Source organism: Cottoperca gobio, chromosome 14, assembly GCF_900634415.1.
Source record: "Cottoperca gobio chromosome 14, fCotGob3.1, whole genome shotgun sequence".
In the NCBI taxonomy this organism is placed as follows: domain Eukaryota; kingdom Metazoa; phylum Chordata; class Actinopteri; order Perciformes; family Bovichtidae; genus Cottoperca; species Cottoperca gobio.
In genome coordinates, this window is record NC_041368.1 from 11,873,231 (window position 1) to 11,895,638 (window position 22,408).

Genomic DNA, 22,408 nt, shown 5'->3' on the forward strand with positions numbered 1-22,408 from the left:
CTCCTGCAGCTTTCTGTCTCTCCAGACTACAGCTCTAAGAGCAAGGAGGAGAAGAAGAGTAGTGGGCGGTTATAGCGTACAAAGGTGGGGGTGGTGGTGTGTGTGTGTGTGGGGGGGGGGGGTAGAAGTAGAGAGGTAGGGGGTAGGGAAAGGTCAGGAGATAGATTGTGAGAAAAGTCTAGGATTTCATATCTGCTGGGATTAGATGATAGTTGTATTTTGTATTTATATATTTTCAAGGTATTTTAGTGAAAGAGGGCTGGTTTGTATTTGAGCTGAAATGAATGTTTTTAAGCACTGGGAAACATTTAAACACCAGGACAGTGTAATACATGGCTGTACTTATTTTTTACTTATTACTACTTACTCAGGGAATAATGTGTTTTAGTGCACTCTCGACCCAGAGTGCCACGCAGCAGAGAAGGAACCATAATTCCAGCCTCTGCTTTTTTTTTTCTCCATTTTAGTATTTACATATCACTGACATGCTCTGATGAAGCACAAGACAAATAGTCACACTGTACCTATGGTATGTAAGGAATAATAAGAGTATGGGCAGTCGTTTTTAGAGACAAGGTTTTTCTTTCTACTTTATATTCTAGAGAGCATTTCATTAAACTTTCATTTGTCTGCCCTCACTATTGAACCTTTGAGAGGAGGCCGGTGTGCACGAGATACTCGAATAACTGATTAATAATGCATTAGGTAACAATGGATTAAGAAATGAAATAGAGTCCGCTGAACGACTCACTTCACTTCACTTTTTACTGTTAGTGTCATTTATTACTGTAAGTAATACTAACAGTTAAAATTTTCGGGAATTGTTTTTTATTTACGAAACTTTAAGCCTTAACATGTGTTAATCATCTTTACTGTGTTTTGACATGTTATTCCAGTTTAATGAAATTCTGTTTTGGTTAAAGGAATAATTCAACATTTTGGGAATCCCAAGTGTCTTGTCATCACCGTGAGGTTACCAAGCAACCAGCTTAGACCCCGGCACATAACCCTGCTCAAAATGACAATTTGTCATTTCTATGCTTTTTCTTTTTGATACATGGTAAACAAATGACAAAAGATGAATATGCTACTTAATGCTAAGCTAAGTGGCTGCACGCTCTAGCTTCATATTTAACGCACAGACATGGGAGTGGTATTGATTTGAACAATTGTTGAACTATTCCTTTACACCTCATATCAAAGACAACGCCATATAAAACATTTTCTGACAAAAGAGAATACAGTGTAGCAATTGAGGACTGTTGAATCTGAATCTACAATTAAGAATGTGAATGTGAATTTAATTCTGATTGTGTTTATTATACAGTTGTCAGCTAATAATGTTCATCGAGTTCAGACCTGCTGATTGTAAAAAACCTGTTTCCATTCTTAATATTTAATTCCTCGAGTCAGCAGTGATTTACATGCCATGGCATTTTTTCTTTTATTATCTGACATTCCTGATAAATTATAAAACATATGAAAATATAAAACTCATCAAACTAATGATGTGGAAACGCCAAAGTGTTCTTCTTTCTACTTCTTAAAAACCTAAAATATGTCAGTAGTCTCTAAGCAAGCATTTGTATAAGCTGATTGCTAATTGTTTTCCTCCACTATAATATGAGTTGGAAGCAGGAGCATTCACAGCTGCTGTCCTGCTTTTGGCAAAGCTATAACTGATATTAAACCGTCAGCGCCTTGCAGTAATGTTGATGTTGACTTTGGGATAAGCAAATGATTGCTGTACCAAAACAGTTGTACAGCTGGATGTGCGGTATATAAAAGCAATTTGAATACGAAATAGAGTAACAAGGGAGGGTTAGTGTTGGCTGTGGTGACTAAAGAGGCCTCTGGCTGTCTCATGCAGTGATGCAGTGTGATACGGTTACTGTGTGTGCCTCACGCCGCCCCTGTCTGTGGGGTTGGATTTGTGTTCCTTTTTGGTCCAGTTGGACTCTGCAGAGAGGATTATTGGAGCTCGGCTGCAGTAGGCCTTTCAAGCTATGGCTCAGGCTCCAGAGGACTAACAACAAGTCAGACACTGTCAGATCCGGGGTAGTGAGGCCAAGGGCAGATGCTTTGAAGTGGGCTCTGAGATTCTCATCTAGAGGGATCAGATGGAGGGTGAAAAGAAGACAGCGAGAGGTGCAAAGCTGCAGCTAAACAGGCGAGCTGGGTTGGTGTCAGAAGCTGTAGAGACGGGTTTCACTGTTAGAAGCCACAGCTTCAAAAAACCTGTGAAATTCATGTGGGTGCAACGTGTGAAGTAAAAAAGAATGTTTTAAAAATATCAAGAGAGACATGATCGCCTACAAAGCCTTTAAGCTATAATATGTAACATTTTCACATTAAAATGTCTGAAAACAATTAGACCTATGTTATATATTTTGTTAAGCTGCGTATCAATGCACGAGCATGCATCAGTGTTTGCGTTTGTCATTAATTGACTTTTTATCCAGTTTCAAGCCACATTTGTGCAATGCACTTTTTATACCTTGGTCGTTTTTACCTATGAGTAAACGTTAGCGGTTAGCTGCGTTTTTGATACAAAGTTTCATTTAGTAGTCTACTCGTTTTATTCACCTGGTCTGTTTGTTTTGGAGAGGATGACCTCTGCAGATTATTCAGCTCTCTGTTAATTAAAAATCCTTCTGCACGCTGAACAAAGAAGGACTGCAATGATGATGCCACTAAACTTCGTCTCTTGTCCCGTTATTATTTTTGATTGAGAGACCCGCAGTGGCAAAAAATGACATGTTGTTAGTTTGAAATACAGATGCAAGAGTGAAAGAGAAGAAGGGAAAGATGCAAGTGAAGTTAAAGATTGAAGTTTAAGTTTTTGAAGCATGCAGGGAGATGCTGGAGAAAAATGTCTTGTGTTTGTATAGCAGAGGTAAGGAAGAGGCTTTCCTGAAAGCAGGGCAGTCATTGCAGGATGTCCACATTTTTTTTATTTAGTCTGCAACATTTCATGTATGCGTTCAGCACATGTTTTTCCTCATTCTCTCCGTCTAAAGAGCCTGGTTTTGCAAATCCCACTGACTCAAGCAATTTGGGGTTGGACAGCCATGTCAGCAACATCGCTCCTTGAGAATAGCTTGTCAGGATATATTTACTGATAAGCAGAAATTTGAATTGTATGGCGCTAATATGTGACACGAAAAGCAATTCAAGAAAGTCGACTGCTGTCTTCTGGCATATGTTTAGGGAATCAGAGTACTTACATTTGTGTATGCTTGCATGATTTTTACTTGGGCATGCTTAATTTCTTATTATAACTTAATAACCAAGATACGTTTTCCCTTCTGAGAACATAAACAGTCCGTTTTACAAGCACATGTTCTAGATTATTTGTGTGCTTACCCGGCACAATCGGGCCAACTCTTCCTTGTTCGCGTACACACAAAAACATGCACACTTATGAGAACATTCTTCACTAACCTTCATAAGCTTCCTCTGCTTTCTCCCTTTGCTTTATGTCTTACACTAACTCCAGCACTATCACCAGAAAAAAAATCTTTAACAAAGGGGTCTGAGGAAATAGTCCAGGCTTTTAAAACCTACGGAGACATTTGGACCTCACACCATAGTAAAAACAGATGTGTAACCAGATTGCTATTGGATTTATAAGATAGTATCAGTCAATCAATCATATGCACACACACAAACACTCTCTCACACACACACGCACACACACACACACACACACACACTGTACGCACACTTGTGATGGTCTCACTTTCTTCCTGTCTGTTGTAACCTCAACCATGTTTTTGTGTCCCACGAGGAATGCCTTTTATCATGTGACACGGTGGTGTTGGCGGTAGTGGGGAGGGGGTCGTCAGACAGCTGTTTCCCATCAGGACCCAGTCAACTGCAGTCTAGTTGCAACCCCGCCCAGAGGATCAGAGGGGCAGAGCAGCAGCAGTAGAGTGGAGCTCAAAGAAGTGCAGGGGCCACAATGTCTCCAATTAGAAGGTCATCCCAATTTGTTCTCCCATATCCACGGTGCCCATCAGGCGTCTCAGACCTGCTTGTCAGGCGTTATGTACAAATCCGTAGCCAGAGGTGAACGAGTTGCCGCCATCTGGGAGCCATTATGCCTTTTCCTCATTGTTTCCTGTCTTTTCACCCCAACCCAGCTCGACTGAGATCTGCTCTCTCTGTGTTGGCTCAGCTCTCTTGGCTTGTTCAGGTTCTAAGCCCCCCACTGTAATTTAAGACTGGGAATGCTTAACAGCAGTCACTCATGCACAGCTCGGGCGTCTACATTAGCACATGTTGTTCACCTCATCAGGAGTAGAATGTTCGTCAGTTGTCTAGAACAAAAAGTTGGGTTTCATTTAAGATTAACTCTCTCTTTTCTTCTCTTGCAAATAATAGTCCCAGAGCTCTGACATTATTCTGTGACATTTTTCTTTCTTTCTTATGTATTACATTTTTTGAAAAAAACAAACAAATAGACATGGCAAAACAAAAATATGTGCACATGCATGTCAATTCGTATGATGACAAAAAAATATCCACAAGTGGATTAAAGATCAGAAATAGAGTCTGTGGAGCCAAGACCAAGTGAGGTTGAGGAAAGCCCAAAACTGTAGTTCCCAGGTTGACATCTCTTCCTCCTGATATGTTCAATAAAGGGACCCCAGATCTTTAGAAACTTGGGACAGGCATTGAACAGAGTGTACCAAATTTCTTCAAGGTATAGACAAGAAACCATTTCCTTTAGCCATTTTTTTTAAAGCAAGGAGGGGAAACTAGTTGCCCCTCTCTCAGGATAAACCCTTTTTGCAGTGTTTTGACACATTTAAGTTTTTAGAATCCCTTTCCGCTCATCAGAAATGTGCTCCTCCTCATGCTGTTTACAGCTTGAGGCTGGACTGGAGACCTTTCTATACAGTCTATGGTTGAGACAGAATTGAGTGCCTGTGGCCACCAGAAATCACACTCTTCTGTTGGGCTGCTTGAAGTGGATGTGGTCTCCAGTTCAGTCTCTAGCTGGCGAGTTGTGTTTTCTGTGCACAGGCTACTCGTTGTGGAAAGATGATAAATTGCTGTGGTAGCTTTTCCGCAGCCTGCTGGTGAGCCGTCTGCATCTCACCTTTCTGCATTGCTCTGTAGCAGTGTGTCTTCTCGTCTTACTGGTAGCCATTTAGACAAGCAGCTTTCTCAGCAGCTTGTCTCAATAGCCCTCATTCCCTGTTTGAGTAAGGGAGTAATTTCATGATGAATCCTTGCAGATTGTGTATGGTATAGCATATTATTATACATACAACTCATCCAAATGAAGGTATTTTCGGTTGGAGTTGGTGTGCCGCTCCTAAAATAATATGATGGACAGAGCCAGCGAACAACCCTTTATTATGTTGCCTTCGAATGGAACTCGTAAGGTCATATTTTTGACATGGGAAGTCAAGTTCACAATATGCTGCCGTTTAAGTGCTTTGGTCTTTGAGAATGCCACTGCTAGGTGACTGACAATGTGGCCTTGTTCCTGTTACAAAAGTGGTGATAATTCTGTGTTTTGTGCATTTCATTGCCTTGCTAGGAACAAGAAAAGGGTAGACAACAGAGAAAAATGCTAACTAAATAAAGAAAAAAGCTATTTCCCTGGGCTCAGACATTTAAAACATCAGCATATTATTTTCATTATGCGAAAGCTGAGTTTACCACACCATCAGTCAGTCAATGAACTCTCCTCGTTGACACCATAAATACAACTTTGAAGGCACAAACAATATGAGCAGAGATTGTGATTTGTCATTGTCAAATCAAAGTCGAACATCATTGAATTCCACTCTATTGACTCTTCTGTTTCTTTGTGTGTTTTCCAGTTTTGCGCGATGACTTCAGACAGAACCCAGTGGACGTTATGGTGGCAGTGGGTGAGCCGGCCGTGCTGGAGTGCCAACCACCACGTGGGCACCCTGAACCCACCATCTCCTGGAGGAAAGATGGTGCCAACTTAGATGACAGAGATGAACGCATCACAGTAAGAGATGCCCCTTTGACTTTAACCATGACACATCATTCTGACCTTTTAAGGAATAGTTCACACACAAAAATGTTAATGTTGTTATTTCTTACCATCATGTTAGAATCTAGCAGTTAGACAAAAACACTGATTACCGATTGGTAGATCCACCATTAATGTGAGAAACTATTAATCATATGGCTTCACAACACTTGGATTGTGTTGCACAAGCTATTTGGTTTTGGTATTTAGTTGTCCTTTTCATATTTCTAAAGAACTAATTACATCTCAACTATTCTAAAAGTCATTCTAAAACAGGGCTTTATTACTTGAGTCCGGTCTCGTCAAGGTTTTGCACTTGTCTTGGTTTCGTACCTCGTTTGACTCAGTTGGCGAAAACAGCGTGTAGAGCTAGCATATTTTCACATATATTTTGGTGAGTTGAGCGTTCATTTTGACCAAACCAGAGTTGATCGTTGAAAACAGTGGAAAGAAAGAGTTTTATTTTATTTCTGTCAAGTTTGAATGAAGTGTGTATACGATGAGTTAACAAGGCAATTGAGCTAGTCTTAATTCGATGAAAGAGAAGCTCGAAGGTGTACCGTAGATTTCTGTTTTGCGCGAATATATCAGCAATCGCTAGTTATTGGGCTGATGGCGGCAAATTTTAACATCATATCAACCAACCCAAGTGCTTTTACTTGATTTTGCCTCAACCCCTGAAACCAATTCCAACTCAGGTCCAACATTTACTCAAATCCTACTACAATGAGCTGTTATCCAATTGTATGAGCGCAAAGTCACAGGAGAGCAGATGGACTTGACTTAGACTCGAATAATTTGTTCTTTACTACAGCCCTGTTCTGAAGCGTGGAAAAAGCAAGCTTGTTAAGTAGAAATCACAACAATAATTTCCTTTTGGTTATGAGAACAATACAAAACATCATCTGTACGCATGTCCTCTGAGTTCCAGCACATAATTGAAAATGCCAAGAGAAAACCGAACAGAAGATTTATTTGTCACAGAAAATGCTCACCATAAGAAGAAAAACAGTGAATATAATGATTTTTATATGCCTGATGGCAAAAACACACAACAAGAGAAAACAACAAGCTGGCACGAGTAAATGTCATCATATGAGCTACAGCATGCTATTAATCTGATATATTAAGTTGTCATGTGGCGTGAAGTACACAGCAGATGATTTTCTTTTCATACTTTTGTATACACACCACTGATTTCAGACCAAGAAGCTTCTCATTGGTCAGGCCGGCAGGAACAGGCTTCTCCTTCTTTTAACTCAAGAATAGCAACTCAGATGATTCTCTGTGTGTGTGTATGTGTGTTGATTTGTTTATTTGAATGTCTGTGCTACTCCTGGGGACATACAGGAGCGGATTCAAAGCTCATGCTAGTGCGGAGTGACAGGTAGAGTGTCTCTGGGGGACTATTGATGGACAGAGCAGCGAGCTCTGATTTAAGGAGAGACATGGATCAGAGCCAGGAGGGGGGGGGGGGGGTTGGGCCTCCTCTGAGGGAAATACAAAGGCTGCTTTTTGCTTTGTACTTTCTACGTGCCTGTCTTTGTCCTCGCTAATCATCTTCTCTATATGGAAATATGTCTTTGCCGTGAGAGTTCATCCAAAGACATCACTTACTGTACAAAGACCAAAGGAGTCCACCACAAGCGATTCATGGCTACTTTCCATCCTTTTGAGCCTTTCCCCTTGTGACCATCATTTATTAATACTGATACGTAGATAAAGTTGTGAGTTAATACTTAAATAAGGATTTTTAGAAAGACTCACACACAGAAAAAGTTTGATTTATTGATTTAAATAAAAAAAAAAGCTTTAAACAGCAAAGATACGTGTAAATCACACTCCAAGCAGCTTCAGAATGTGTGTGCCTTCAGGGTATCTAAGGCTATGTGAAGAGGAAAAGAGAACACATTGAAACCGTGCAAAAACGAAAGCTGAGGGTTCAGTGTCCGAGATGGAGGATAGACAAACCACATTTGGATTTCTTGGAAATGGAATTGCTGCTAAAAGCGAGGAGCGGTCAGTCCAGGAAACAAAATAAGCTCTTGGTCTGCTCTTTAATCAGCTGCTGAAGTTACTAGTGCAGCGGTATTCACAGCAAACAGCGAACAGTTGCAGAACGCAAGTATAGCATTAGTCAATGGCATTGGTTTGAGCTAGATCATCTCTGCAGTCCTTTAGGAATACTTCACTGGCATCATGACGTTGCCACAACATTTGCTATTGCTTTCAAGGGACAGTCTTTACACAGACTCAGCAGTCCAAGTGCCCCCAGATGCCAGATGAATCTAAAACACAAATCTCTTCATCCAGGGTTCAGCTGGTTAACCTCAATCACCTGATTTTTAATATGGCTATGCTATACATTTAATGAAAATATTTACTGCTTACTCAATGAAATGTAAAACTCCGACGAGGGAAAAGATAATAAGCCAATAATACATGTCTGCACTGACATTCAAGTAATTGGAAAGATATCCTTTATTGTATGTCTACATGTCATAGGTGCCGCTATACCATGTAGCCTTTATTAATGTGAATTAACTTTTATGACTTCATGCAATTCTCTTTCCTTTCATGTGCAAATAAGCCACAAATCTAGAATATATTACAATATAAAACAAGCTTAATTCATGAGTGCTTGGCCTGTGGTATTGCTGCTTGAAGTTTTTCTTGAGAACCGCTCACTGCGCTTCCTTGGGTCCTGAGCAATACAACTGCCTTGACATAGTTGCGTCTCGGACCCAAGTCCGGCTATGTGGGGTCACATAGCAGAGGTATTCATTTCCAAATATGTGTTTTAGTCGTTTGCTTTGATATTACCACCGCTGTTATAAAGTAGCGCCTGGATTTAATTAGCTATGGCTGGTTATTAATATAATAAGTTAGTATGGCAAACTTACACAATTTGAGTTGCAATGGCAGAATGGCGCTGTGGCTGTAGCCTATCCCCTCGTGCTCGTTCAATCCAGGGAAGTGAAAAAGAGTTTGTTTGTAAAGTTAGTATATCCAGCATCTGGAAGTAAAAGTAAACTGCAATCTATGGTACCGCAGAGCCCGGAAGCCCCGCCCCCGCTGCTGCATATATTTATTAATAGGCATATTGGTCACATGTCCATATTGTGTCACATGTCCAAAGAGACAGACAGACAGGCAGGCAGACAGACAGAGATTCCTTGCTTTATGGTTTGATTAGTTTTGGTCCAATAACATACTGTTAAAGTCTGCCAGTACATGCAGCCTGTCTTACTTTCTAGGATTCCAACAATGATGTCATATTTTCATCCATGGCAGTATAAACACTGCACAGTGGGCAATCATGCAGTTGAATTTCTACTCATGTATAGAACAGTTGGCGTTGACTCTAATGTAAGTTCAAACATCCAAACCGAATCCATTGGATACTGACAGAAATAGCTGAATCTGCAATACCAGTTTCCAAATTCCCCCACTTGCTCCTTGTGATTACTAGCGGTTGGCGTTGTGTATGAAATGTACATGAAACCCACAAGTCATACCACAGTCAGTTAAATCTTCCTCTTAAAACCACATAATTTGCAACCCATTTGGAATGTCAGCTATAGTTAGGCCACTCTTCGTTGTTATTTATTTGGTGTACAGTATGAACTGTTTGTGGTGGAAGGTTAGCCCTGGAGGAGGCTGACTAATAAATGAAAGGCTGTTGGTTTCATCCCTGCAGCAGCAATTTAATGATGTATTCTATCGGGTGAGTAGAGTGTGCTCACCAGGCCAGGTGCTCTCTGGCATGACGCTGAATCCCCTGCCTGTTTCACGGACGCTGCACTGTAGGCAGCCTTGACCTCTGACCCCTGTTAAGAAAAAACTGAAATAACTATTACAGGCTGTATGAGTCTCTAGCAGACATATGTGAATAGACTGATTCCATTGCTTAGTAAAAAAAAAAAAAACGATCTTAAAACATAATACAAGGTTGAAAGTTTAATTGAATGGCTGGGGGAAGGTTTCAGATGTCTGGGTGCAGAGAATGTCTTTATGTTTGTTTTGAGATCTTCAGATCGGCATGTGTATCTGCTATAGTATCATGCCTGCTCACATTATAAGCACTATAAAGACAGCTGCCATGGTCTGCAGGGGCGTCTGGTGGATAGGATATGAAAAGAATAAAAACAGTCTGGGGTATCTTTATATACCACCTCTCTGTGTGTGTGTGTGTGTGTGTGTGTGTGTGTGTGTGTGTGTGTGTGTGTGTGTGTGTGTGTGTGTGCGTGTGTGTGTGTGTGTGTGTGTGTGTGTAGATAAGTTTGGGAAAGCTGACTGAACATCTGAGGAAGGTCTCTACAAAGAGGCAGTGTCTTTGTTCCCAGGGTTCTGTGCTAATGTAGCACTAGATATGAATTATGTAATTTCGTAATGGATGACCTTCTGTGCAGCTTGAAAGGCGGTGCAAACACTATTCCTTAGATACAGAGATGCATACAGATGCACACAAGTATTACTTGCTGTTGTGCCATCAAGTGCATACACATTTGTATTTTAAAATGACTTATATAAATGTGAATATATGTGGGTCATATCGTGCGTAAGCTGTGACACATTTTGGCCTTATTATTATTAGAGGTGGGAATCACCAGGGGCCCAACGTTATGATATTTTCATGCTACTTATATCACGAAACGATGTTATTGCGATTTTAAACATTTTGCGTTATGCTGAGTATTGCATATCTATATAACGTATATTGCGATTAATTACTTTAAATAATAAAAAATAAATAATCTAATGCAGTTTCTCAACATTTGTTTTATCAAATAAGATAACTTTTTCAACACATTTCTGAATTCTTTCTCCGATCTTTATCAACTTTGACCTCATCAGAAAAATAAACTTGGCAGTGGACTAAAAAAGCAAATCTTTCCTAAAAGTTTAATTTGTATTTGCAATATCAACAATTTATATAATATAAGCAATTTTTGGCGTCCGTGTATCGAGATAATATCGGCACACAAAATATGACAAATACTATGCTGTATCGATTCTCTACGCCATCCCAATTATTGTCATTGTGAAAGTGCAACGCTCACTCTGTAACTCACCAACTCAGTGCACATAACTACGTTTAAGATCTCATACAGAAACCTTTCTTTTGTGCTTTCTTTTAGATTCGCAGTGGCAAGCTGATGATCACCAACACCAGGAAGAGTGATGCAGGGAAATACATCTGCGTTGGAACTAACATGGTGGGAGAGAGGGAGAGCGAGATTGCAGAACTCACTGTGCTAGGTAAAATATGATTGCATTTCACAATATTGCAGTGGGTGCGGTACTTAGTGTAAGTACCCTCTCAGTTCATGGTGGTTTAGTTTGCCAGTCTGCTATGTGAGGTTTTTGTCACTGGGGGGTATAATAACCCATTAATTACATTGATTATGCAGCACTACCATCCAATCTGCCAGCTTTGAAGAGGTTTCCCTACCAAACATGTGCTGAACATCTATCGCTGCTACATACAACCCCTCAAACCTTTCAGCACAAGAGCTCCCCATGCCACCTCAAACACCTGTTTCCTGCCTCTATTCTCCACCCCCCACTGATTTCCTAACATTTCCCATCAGAATAGAGCTCTTATCGGTATCACATGGTTGCAAGACCTTGGTCTCATGGAGCCATTCAAGGCTATGAGAATATTTTTACAAAATGCAGAAATAGGTCAAAATGTTGTTCACACAGGTGGAGCATAACACATTACTTTGGAGGCTGACAAATGACTATCGCTAGAATATCAAATGTTAATTGCAATATGAAGGTTACTTTTCATATTTTGCTATGTTTCCTATATTTATTAGAATACATTTTCTTTGCTTTGTAGGACAAATATTTGAAGCAATTGAGAGTCATGGGAGCTGACAGTATTGGTAGTTAGAGCTAAAAAACAAAAAACAACGAGCTAGCTTAGTGCCAGTTACACAAACCTTTGATAGTCGACCGACTGCTCACATTCAATATGTGAATTACAAAGTAAATGTTATTACTTTGCTGTAATTCCTTTCAACAAGTGCATGTGATTTGTAAAAAGGATAGAAATGAAATGAATCCCTTCATCAAAAGACAATAAACAATCCATCATTACTCTTGGTGCAGTAACGTTTAGATAAGCTACAGCACCGACACAAAGTTGAAGAAAAATGTAGAGACATTTTAATATGTTTATCTTCAAGAATAGAAGTACATTATGGAAGCTATACAAGTATAACATAGCAAAGTGTAAGGATAGAGATGGCACTCTTGGACATTATGACAATGATTACATTGATACAGTGGTGGACAGTAACTAAGTACATTTACTTAAGTACTGAGGTACTTGTACTTTACTTGAGTATTTCCATTTTCTTCTACTTTACTTCTACTCCTATAACAATTCATTACGCAATATTGTTATTTTTTTCTCCACTTAATGTATTTGGTAACTTTAGTTATTTTTAAGATTCAGATTGATAATTCTAAATATAGGCAGCAGATCAATTATTATGTATAGGTATAGGCAAAGATTAAACGTTAAGAACGTTAAGAATTATAAACCAATACTATAACATATATCGTTCTGAAGTTGGCCCTTGTGCAGAATGAGTACATTTTGGTGCTACGTTGTCGTATTACTACTCTTAATGAAGTAAAAGATCCGGGTACTTCATCCAGCTCTGCACTGATATTTGTGCTGCAGAACGCCCGACCTTTGTGAAGCGGCCCAGCAGTGTGGTGGTGCTGGCAGAGGAGAGCGTGGAGTTCCACTGCGTGGTTCAAGGAGACCCTGTTCCCACTGTCCGCTGGAGGAAAGATGATTCTGACCTGCCTAAGGGCCGGTAATGCACAAAGGCTCCTCTATATATATATTAATTCACCATGCAAACACAATGTTCCAACTTCTTCTTTCATCTCTTGATTGTGTGTGTCCGTCCTGCCTACAGATTTGAAATCCTGGACGACCATACCTTGATTGTTCGCCAAGTGACCTCTTCAGACGAGGGCTCCTACACATGTGTGGTGGAGAACATGGTTGGAAAGTCTGAATCATCCGCCACGCTCACTGTACACGGTCAGTACAACCCAAGCCTCACATGTAATGTCCTCTAAATGTAGCTCCACCTTCTCTTCTATGCACAGTTCACGCACTTTTTTCTCAGATTTCCTTTTCATGGATGAAGTATTTGCTACACAGCTGCTTCTAGCCTAGCATGAGAAGTAACCCTGTAGTGAGTGTAGAACTAATCCCTTGTAGTGTCACAAATTAGCAGGCAGTGACTTTATGTTTCTATTATTTGTGCCTTATGCTGCTGTTGCTGTTAAGACCGCACAGACAGGCAGAATGATCTCTTTTTTTTCCCCTAGCTGGAGGTCATTTAGCAGCAGTTCTAAAAAATAAAAAAACAAGCAGTATAGGAGAGTGCAGAACTCTGTTTACAGGACATTTCATGGTAATGTTATAAACTGAGAAGAGCATGTAAAGTAAATGTTTGCGTGAACGCAGAAAATGGATTAATTTGGTCTGAGTGGTTCCGCCACAATGACACCCTTTAGTTCTTAAATCAGCGGCAGGAAAGAAAAAAAAAAGTCACCTCTCATAGTTGCACACACAGACACATATATACAGTATTATCTATACACACAAACACGGCAGTGACACAGTGGGTGAGATAGACTGTGAGGGCAGTAGGACTTAATTAAAGATAAGGCAGGGCTGGTCGCATGCTGGGAAATGACATGGTTCCAATTACATCGTCTTCCTCTCCCTCCAAAAACATGCGAAAACGAGCTTCGGGGGGGGGGGCTAATTGCGAAGTGAATGGAGAAGGGGAAGGAATAACAGGCGGAAGAGTAGAAGTCGTAAGAGCGAACAGAGAGCAAATCTGTGTTTCATACTTAAATTAAAAAAAGCTCTGGCTGGTGCAATCATAAATAAAGTCTTAACCACAGAATCATTTTTACTGACCTAGAACATTTGGTTGGTATTAAACAGTTTGCCATTTGAAACAGATGTAGCAGGCCAAGGAGCTTTTTAAGGTTTGCAAATGTCCCAAGTATGAAATTAAATGACTTCTCAGCGTTGAACTTATTAAAATGATCTGCATTTTGTCAAACACTTGGCAGAATATGTTACATAACTCATAAAAAATGTTTCCTTTACATGATACAAGTCTTTTACAGACAGGGTGCTTAACCAGCTTTTCTGCAAGATCATGTGCCTTACTTATTTTTTTTTTTTTAAGACATTCTCTCAACACAAAAATGTTGAGCAATAACCGCAGTCATCCTCTCGCAGTAGTTCCAAAACCAGCTGGTTAGCTAGCCATTAATTTCACTGTAAATCTAGTTTACAGATGTCAAGATGTACACTAGTTCCCATCTCAAAATGTGTCTTTGTTTGTGTGCTACATTTAGTCGAGCAAATCCTTGCACGGCACCAGCAGTTTCCTTCATCCAGACACAATGCTTCTTACTCTGCCTTCACAGTTTTATGTCCTTGTTAGGGGGGTTGCATCTTTGTCCAAATATGCCTCAAAGCTGGCTGGCTTTGTAACTCAAACCAGCAATTACATGTACTTCTCACACCTTGCAGTCTGCTGACTCTAATAGGGGCTAAACTGCACGCATTGGCCTTTGACATCTGATTTTTTTTATTCCAAACGCATTCATTTCATGAACACCATTTTCAAACTATATTTACAAATGTATGAGCATAGATGGTTTTCAAAGGAATTTATACTGTTCATTGATGCCATCCATATTTGTTTCGGAGGAGATAAATGAATCATATAAAATACATCATCATCAATAAATTATCTTTTCTTTTTTTCCTCTGCCCCTCCATATTTGCATCTATAATAATGATAATAATAATAATGATGATTATTATCTATTATCTATAATAATAATAATCATTATTATAATTATCATTATTATTATTATTATTATTATAATAATTATAAATAAGATCAATATTGTGATAAACACCTTAATTAAAAAAAAAATATTTTTTATTTTATATATATATTTTTTATTGTAGATTGCATGGGGGCAGGAGTTCTAGATAAATAAAACATTTGTTATTTATTTACCACCTCCAAATTACTGTCAAATGTTCTTTCATACCAATTTCATTGTGCTCACACTTTCAAGCATGTGTCAGTATTGTTGAATGCATCATTGCAGTTCCATTCACCTGTTGACTTCATTACTCATTACATTGCTCTTCTTTGTGTCTTTTCCCTTGTAGTCAACACTGGTAAGTTGTCATCCGTCCCTCATCCACCATCAGACAACAACAACAACAAATCTTGAGCCCCTGTCATTGTCCTATCTTCACTGTAATTCCATCTACCAATACAGTATGTAAATCATGTTATGTGTGGGTAAAGTAAAACAATATGTGCTGTTTATTCATAACAAAGGTAAATAATGACTGTTTCTTGCTTCATACACACTAAGCCCTTATTCCTTGGGCTTTTCATGCATACTGAGACGTTTTTAAAACTGGGAATGATAAAAATGTGTCAGGCTGCCAGGTAATTAGAGCTTAATTTCCTCTGCAGTGCCCCCAGCATTTGCCATACGCCCCAGGAACCAGGTGGTGGCAGTGGGCAGGACGGTCACCTTCCAGTGCGAGGCCACTGGCAACCCGCAGCCCGCTATCTTCTGGCAGAGGGAGGGCAGTGAGGTGAGATTGACCCTCAGTCTTTCATCACACCAGATCACTACTCAGTGCAAACAAAGCCAAAGAATGGCTTTCTAACTCTGTGATCTCTGTCTCCCCTCCAGAGTCTCCTGTTCTCTTACCATCCACCGCAGCCCTTTAGCCGTCTGTCTGTCTCCCAGATGGGCAGTTTGACTATCACCGATGTTCAGCGCTCTGACGGCGGCTTCTACAGCTGCCAGGCTCTCAACATCGCTGGCAGTGTTATAACCAAAGCCCTCCTGGAGGTCACTGACTGTGAGTAGAGGGAAGGTGTGATGGAGGGCATATGCGGAGGGGGGTGAGGGTGGGGGCTGCTTTTATTCAGCAGCTTTTCAGCTTCAATATTTTGTATTTGGCTACTTTGCTGCTGCAGTTTTCCCTTATTGAGCGTGTGAGGTGTATTAGGCTACACACTGGTGAGCGCTGCCTCCCTTAAAGGTGTGGCAGTTGGCCTTGGCTTACTAAATGTCAGGGGAGGGATTTCAGGAGATGTTGTTACCATGTGTTACCATGGTGATTGTATGTGAGGAGTTACCTCTGAAACTAGATTTTCTTAATTTACATCTGTACAGTATGCAATTAAAGACGAGAGCACTAGAGGAAATATAAATATTATAATACATTGTGGCTTAAATTTCCATTAATACAATACAGGCTGTGTTCTATTCTAATGTAAATATTTGCAAGTTAAGAATGCAGGATTGACATGTGATATTATTTAAAGGTATATTTATATGGAAAGTGGTCTGAGGGACTATCATCCAAATCCTAGGTGATGAAATAACTGTATATTGTTATTAAAAAAAAGCAATTTAAATATGCTCGGAGGCCCAAATCCGTAATTACACACCACCAGCAAAGTCTACGAGCTCTCAATTAAAAAGACCTGTGTGAAAATGAATACATGTATGTGGGTAACTCCTATGTACATATGTTACATTAATGAAGATAATTGCTTCAGGCTTAAACATTTACTGCATCTCTGAGTTGTTCAGTTCAGCCCTATTAGTTATAAAGGATGATCTGCTGCTGCTCATAGTGGTAATGTGTTCTGCAGGGAAATGAGAGGCATCCACTCAGTGAAAAATCTGTTACAGGTAATGGAAATAAATAAAGATGGGGTCATGTTTTATGTAATTTTTTGCAGTGGTCTACAGCACTGCACTCCCGTCTGTAGCTGTGCCTCTCTACTCTCCCCTCCCCCAAATTCTCTCCATCCCATCACACTCCTCTCATCCCCATTTGGAGTGGTGCATTTGTATGGAAATAACTGGTCCGCATTACCTCCGGCAGTTTCCAAGGCGTGTTTCCATCACCTTTTTTTTTGTTGTATTATTTATTTATTTATCTAGAACCCCTGCCCCCATGCACGTGGTTTTAAAATATTAGAGAGAGAGAGAGAAAATAGAGAAAGGAGAGCTCTGTTATCTAAGTGGGATTGTTATTAGTTGGGCTCTGCCGTTGTGATTGGAGCCGGCTCCAGCAGTACCTACTGCCGAATGAACGATTAGTTGCTCTCCGCTGGAGGGGAAAAGTTGATTTATTTTTCCTCCGCTGCCTGCACAGCCACCTAAACCTATTGTTCTCTCTTTGCCAATTTTCCCTTCAATATCTTTCACATCTTATCTGTCTTTCATTTTTCTTCTCTTTTTTTTGGCAGCATTTTTCATTTTCTCTACTTTGGTTTTTAACTTTTTTTTCTGTCTCTCTCTCTCTCTCTCTCTCTCTCTCTCTCTCTCTCTCTCTCTCTCTCTCTCTCTCTCTCTCTCTCAGTCAACAGTTTTTTTTGCATGTTGCCTTTATTTGATAGTGATAGTAAAGATACAGACAGGAGAAGGCAGGAAGAGAGAGGGAGATGACATGCAACAATCAGAATCAAAACCGGGGATCTTGTTATGGGGTACGCGTGTTAGCTTAGCTTGACACACAGTATGAACCCCAGTACAAGAAAGTAACATAACGTTTGTGTCAAGAGGAAATTACAGCATCTTGTGATGGACTTCAGTTAAGAGGCCTTGTTTCCTCTGTATTAAGCATTTAAAGCTTATGAGCACATCACCTGAAACCTTTCCGTAACCTTACTTCACCCATACTGTCCTTATAATGATTACAATGTTTCTCCAACCTCAAACAGATGCTTTTAGTTGCCTAAACATGTCCCCTAAAACCTCAAACATGTTTTAGTGGCTATTGTAGATGAAACATGAAACACATGTTCAATATAAATAATTTATGTTTGCAGTGAACATTGTGTTCCCTTAAAAATAGACATCTTGTCATATTAGAACAGAAATAATGACGGTTTGGAGCTTCCTTCAAAATGTATTTGCTGTTGCGATGCAGCTTTGCCAATGAATGTTTTATATGGAGGCAGTTTGTGGCAGACAGCGTTGGACATTGGAAATCACATTATTAAATTTGAAAACGTCTGGAATGGCTTACAAAAACTCTCTTCTCAGCACATAATACTTTACTATTGTTGACTTTGCTGTGGGACGACAATCTTCGTGTAGGCGAATGTCGTGGCTGGAAGTATGAAGCTTTCGGATTATGCATACATCTGTACGTACGTCCCATTCTCGTGAATGCAACATCTCAGGAACGCCTTAAGGGCATTTCTTCAAGTTTGGCACAACCAACTTGGACTCAAAGAATGAACGGATTAGATTGTGGTAATCAAAAGTCACTGTGACCTCTCGAAACATGTTTTTAGCCAAATCATTCATATGCTAATTATGACAATTTCACACAGATGTCTAAAAGGATGAAATCATGAAGTGATGACATTTTGGACAGACATGGATGTAAACTGCAAATTGACCTGTTGGTGAAAGCAATCAGTCTAAAGGCAGTCATTTTAGTTTCTTGATGTGAGCAACTCCTTAACTTGTGCTGTGTTGTATTTTGGGACGATGGTCCATTATCATACTGGAAAATGGGGGGCATGGTGTGTGAACCACGCACATGTTTCATATACAGTATGCAATAAGGCCATCAGGCAAGTAATAACATTATTCGTCTTTGACTACTTTTTTTCTTCTTTTTTTTCATTAGCTGGGTCGGACCACCCTCCTCCTGTGATTAGACAGGGCCCACTCAATCAGACCATTCCTGTGGACAGCACAGTGCTCCTGGGTTGCCAAACGGCTGACTCTCCACCTCCGACAGTCCGCTGGAAGAAGGATGGTGTGGTGGTGTCTCCGGTGGACTCCCGCATGTCCATAGCAGACACGGGATCACTGGAGATTCGCTACGCTAAGGTAGGAAGCGTAACACGTCAGTTAGTATTTAGCAGTTACAGAGACTGCACTGAGCCAAGCCAACCCTCTAACATCTGCCTCCTCTCCTCAGCTGGGAGATAGAGGCTTCTACACTTGTGTAGCTTCCAGTCCCAACGGAGAGGCTTCCTGGACAGCGTACTTACAGGTGGAGGGTAAGTCACACAAATTGAGACATAAAGGGTGTTAATATATGCTGAAGAGTCCTGTGTAGTGAACTTTAAAGGATGTGTTGGTATCTCCGCGGCAGAGTTTGGAGTTCTTATTCAGTCCAGTCAGCCGATAGACCCCAACCTGATTCCCAGCACTCCCACTAAACCTGAGGTGACTGACATCAGCCGCACTTCTGTCACTCTGTCGTGGAAAACGAACCCCAATGCTGGCGCAACACCTACGTCTTACCTCATCGAGGCATTCAGGTTAGATATGTAATACATAGCATGTTTGAACTATACCCTCTGTATATGACTTATACGATAGGTATCCTAATACTTCATCACTCCCTCACATTGTTTTACAAGCATTATAAAAATACTTATAATGCATTATGTGATTATATTGCGTATAATACATGTTTATAATGTGTTATATGGCATTATAAGTGTGGGATAACGATAATCAATATTTTCACACAAAATATCGATTAAAAATTATTTAATTTATTAAAAATGTTGCTAATACAAATAATCTGTTCGCCGCGTTCAGAGATCAGAACTACGTCCATAGCAAATGTCTGTTATTCAAAACATTGATCTGCTATGAAGAACCACCGTAGAATGCCATAATTGACCAATCAGAATCAAGTATACAACAAAGCTGTGCATTATGAAGATTATAATGTATTACAACTATGGAAGTTATAAAACATTATGATCCTTCCGTGTGTGACCAGCAACTATGAAGTATTATGATACTTGCTTTATAATGTGTTATGAATATTGTTATGAAGCATTCTGAATATTTAGGAATGCTAATAATTATAATCATACAGTGCTATAAACAGATTATGACTTTCCTTGCGTACACATGTTGTCATTTATTCCCCTCTCCCTGCAGTTATACATCAGGCAGCAGATGGGTGACCCTCGCTGAGCATATAAACTCACAGACCTTTGTACTGAGGAACCTGAAGCCTGCAACTGTCTACCTCTTTATGGTCAGAGCGGTGAATGCTTATGGCCTCAGTGACCCCAGTCCAATCTCTGACTCTGTCAGAACACAAGGTCGGTGTGGGCTGTTCAGTGCTTCTTCATTCCAATTTCAGTACAAATTAATACGTAATTGTTGCTGTTTTTACTTCTGTTCCTTGCTTTTGTACCAACAGACAGCGCGTCCACCATGCAGGGAGTGGATCACCGTCACATCCAGAGGGAGCTGGGAGATGTGGTTATCCACCTACACACGCCAACCGTCCTCTCGTCTTCTGCTGTCAGGGTGCAGTGGATGGTAAGGGGGCCACACAGCCAACATGTGTTGCTACATGTACTCTTATGTCAGAGTTAGGATAAATGTGGGAAAAGGTCAAATGAGCAATTTTACCAGTAAATGTAAACACAGACTGCATATTAACAAATTATGTAAAAGCCAAGGGGTAATGGTTTTAAAAATAAAACAAGATTGTCTATGCTGTAGAATTGCAACTAAAGAATATTTTAATTATCGATTAATCTGCCGAATATTTTATTGATTAATCGATCAATCGTTTGGTCTAAAAGTCAAAAACCCAAATATTCAGTTTATTATGATATAAAACAAAGAAAAGCAAGAAATCTCCATATTTGAACCTTTTTTGCATCGCAAAGTATTTAAAGATTAATATATTATCAAAATAGTTTGCGATTATATAGTATACTATAGTAAACTTATTGTTGCAGCTCTACTGTGCTGACAGTTTTTTTTATCAGGGATTATTATAGTGCAGACTTCTACTCTCTTAACTGTCTTCAACAAAAAACCTGTCAATGATGAATGAGCGAATACACTTTCAACAGAGATATAGTGAATCATAGAGATCTAAGCAGTTGTGGCAAGAGGAGCTTCTATGCTAAAAACTGCCTTAATTGAAAGTGAAGTGAAGTGCTAAAATATTTATGTTATGCTAAAATGACTTTTTTTTTTCTCGCTAAACATTTAATAGCAGAGAATAAACCCACTACACAGAGAAGTGCATGTATCTTTGGGGTGACACATTGTGCCTTATTCCAAACACACAGGCATCTATTTGCAGCATTCTTCAGGGTGAGCGTGTGTGTTTGGATGTGTGTACACACAGAAATCTTTTAAGGCATTCTTTGTCATAATTGTGTGGTTTAAAATGGAAAGTGCTTAGTCCTCTCCTGGCTTGATTTTAACCAGAGCTACAGTATGTTGAGGGGAAACTATTAATGACCTCATATTGGGGTTTACAGTGCGGATACACATTTATGAAGAAATGTTCATCTGTCTCAACCTGAAGGCAAAAATGAATTAACTGAGTTTTAACAGATCCTACTGGCTTTGCACCTTCACCAAAGATGACTTCTGTATGTTTTAACGATGCAGATATAATTGCAAACCTCAGATTTGACTTCCATTACAGCAATAAAAACTACAGTACATTCACACATCTCACTGTCATATGTCGTCAGTACATTTACTCAAGTGCTGTACTTAAGGTACTTGTGCTGTACTTGGGTATGTTCATTTCCTTCTACTTTATATTTCTACTCCAATATAACCCAGAGGCAAATATTGTTCTTTTTACAGCTTGAGTTACTTTGAAGATTCAGATTCAGATTAATAATACAAAATGGACAAATTCAACAAATTATTTCTTATGTATCATTATAGGTTAAGATACATCTTTATTGGTCCCTTGGTGAAATTCACAAGCTACACGGCCGTATATAAAAACATAAAAAAACATTAAAGTGATGAACACATTAATGCATCAATTATTTTGAAATGTGCCATTGTGCAGAGTGAGTTATTTTAAATGGTTGTACATTAAGTATATTTTGATGCTAATACCTTTTATTTAAGAACACTTTTGAATGTGCTGCTACACTTTGGTATTACGACTTTTACTTAAGTAAAATATCTGAGTACTTCATCCACAGCTACATGTTGTGACATTCATGCAGCTTTATGCAGTTGTATCTCTGCATCTCCACCAGGTCGAGCAGCAGTCCCCTTACATCCAGGGTTACAAGGTGCTGTACAGGGCGTCCGCTGAGCACGGCCAGCCAGAGGGGCAGTGGAGTGTCGTGGAGGTGCACGCCCCCCGGGAGGACGGGGTAGTGATCGGTCAGCTGAAGAGAGGATCCATCTACGAGTTCAAAGTGCGCCCCTTCTTCGATGAGTTCCAGGGAGCCGACAGCGAGGTGAAGGTGGTCAGGACGTTGGAAGAAGGTGACCGAG

The 22,408-nt window shown here is 39.9% G+C and overlaps 1 protein-coding gene across 2 annotated transcripts in view; it reads left to right on the forward strand.

Annotated features, from left to right (window-relative positions):
- Positions 1-22,408, forward strand: part of LOC115018861 (roundabout homolog 1-like) — an 86,659-nt gene that overhangs the window by 52,986 nt on the left and 11,265 nt on the right. The window contains exons 3-15 of one of the 2 annotated variants that reach the window (XM_029448104.1): positions 5,841-5,998; positions 11,164-11,284; positions 12,723-12,861; positions 12,967-13,094; positions 15,273-15,281; positions 15,589-15,713; positions 15,815-15,986; positions 18,786-18,991; positions 19,083-19,164; positions 19,260-19,428; positions 20,066-20,232; positions 20,334-20,455; positions 22,165-22,399. In XM_029448104.1, coding sequence (XP_029303964.1) covers positions 5,841-5,998; positions 11,164-11,284; positions 12,723-12,861; positions 12,967-13,094; positions 15,273-15,281; positions 15,589-15,713; positions 15,815-15,986; positions 18,786-18,991; positions 19,083-19,164; positions 19,260-19,428; positions 20,066-20,232; positions 20,334-20,455; positions 22,165-22,399 — 1,833 coding nt within the window. The remainder of the gene's footprint in view (positions 1-5,840; positions 5,999-11,163; positions 11,285-12,722; positions 12,862-12,966; positions 13,095-15,272; positions 15,282-15,588; positions 15,714-15,814; positions 15,987-18,785; positions 18,992-19,082; positions 19,165-19,259; positions 19,429-20,065; positions 20,233-20,333; positions 20,456-22,164; positions 22,400-22,408) is intronic. The other variant, XM_029448105.1, reaches the window with a different exon arrangement.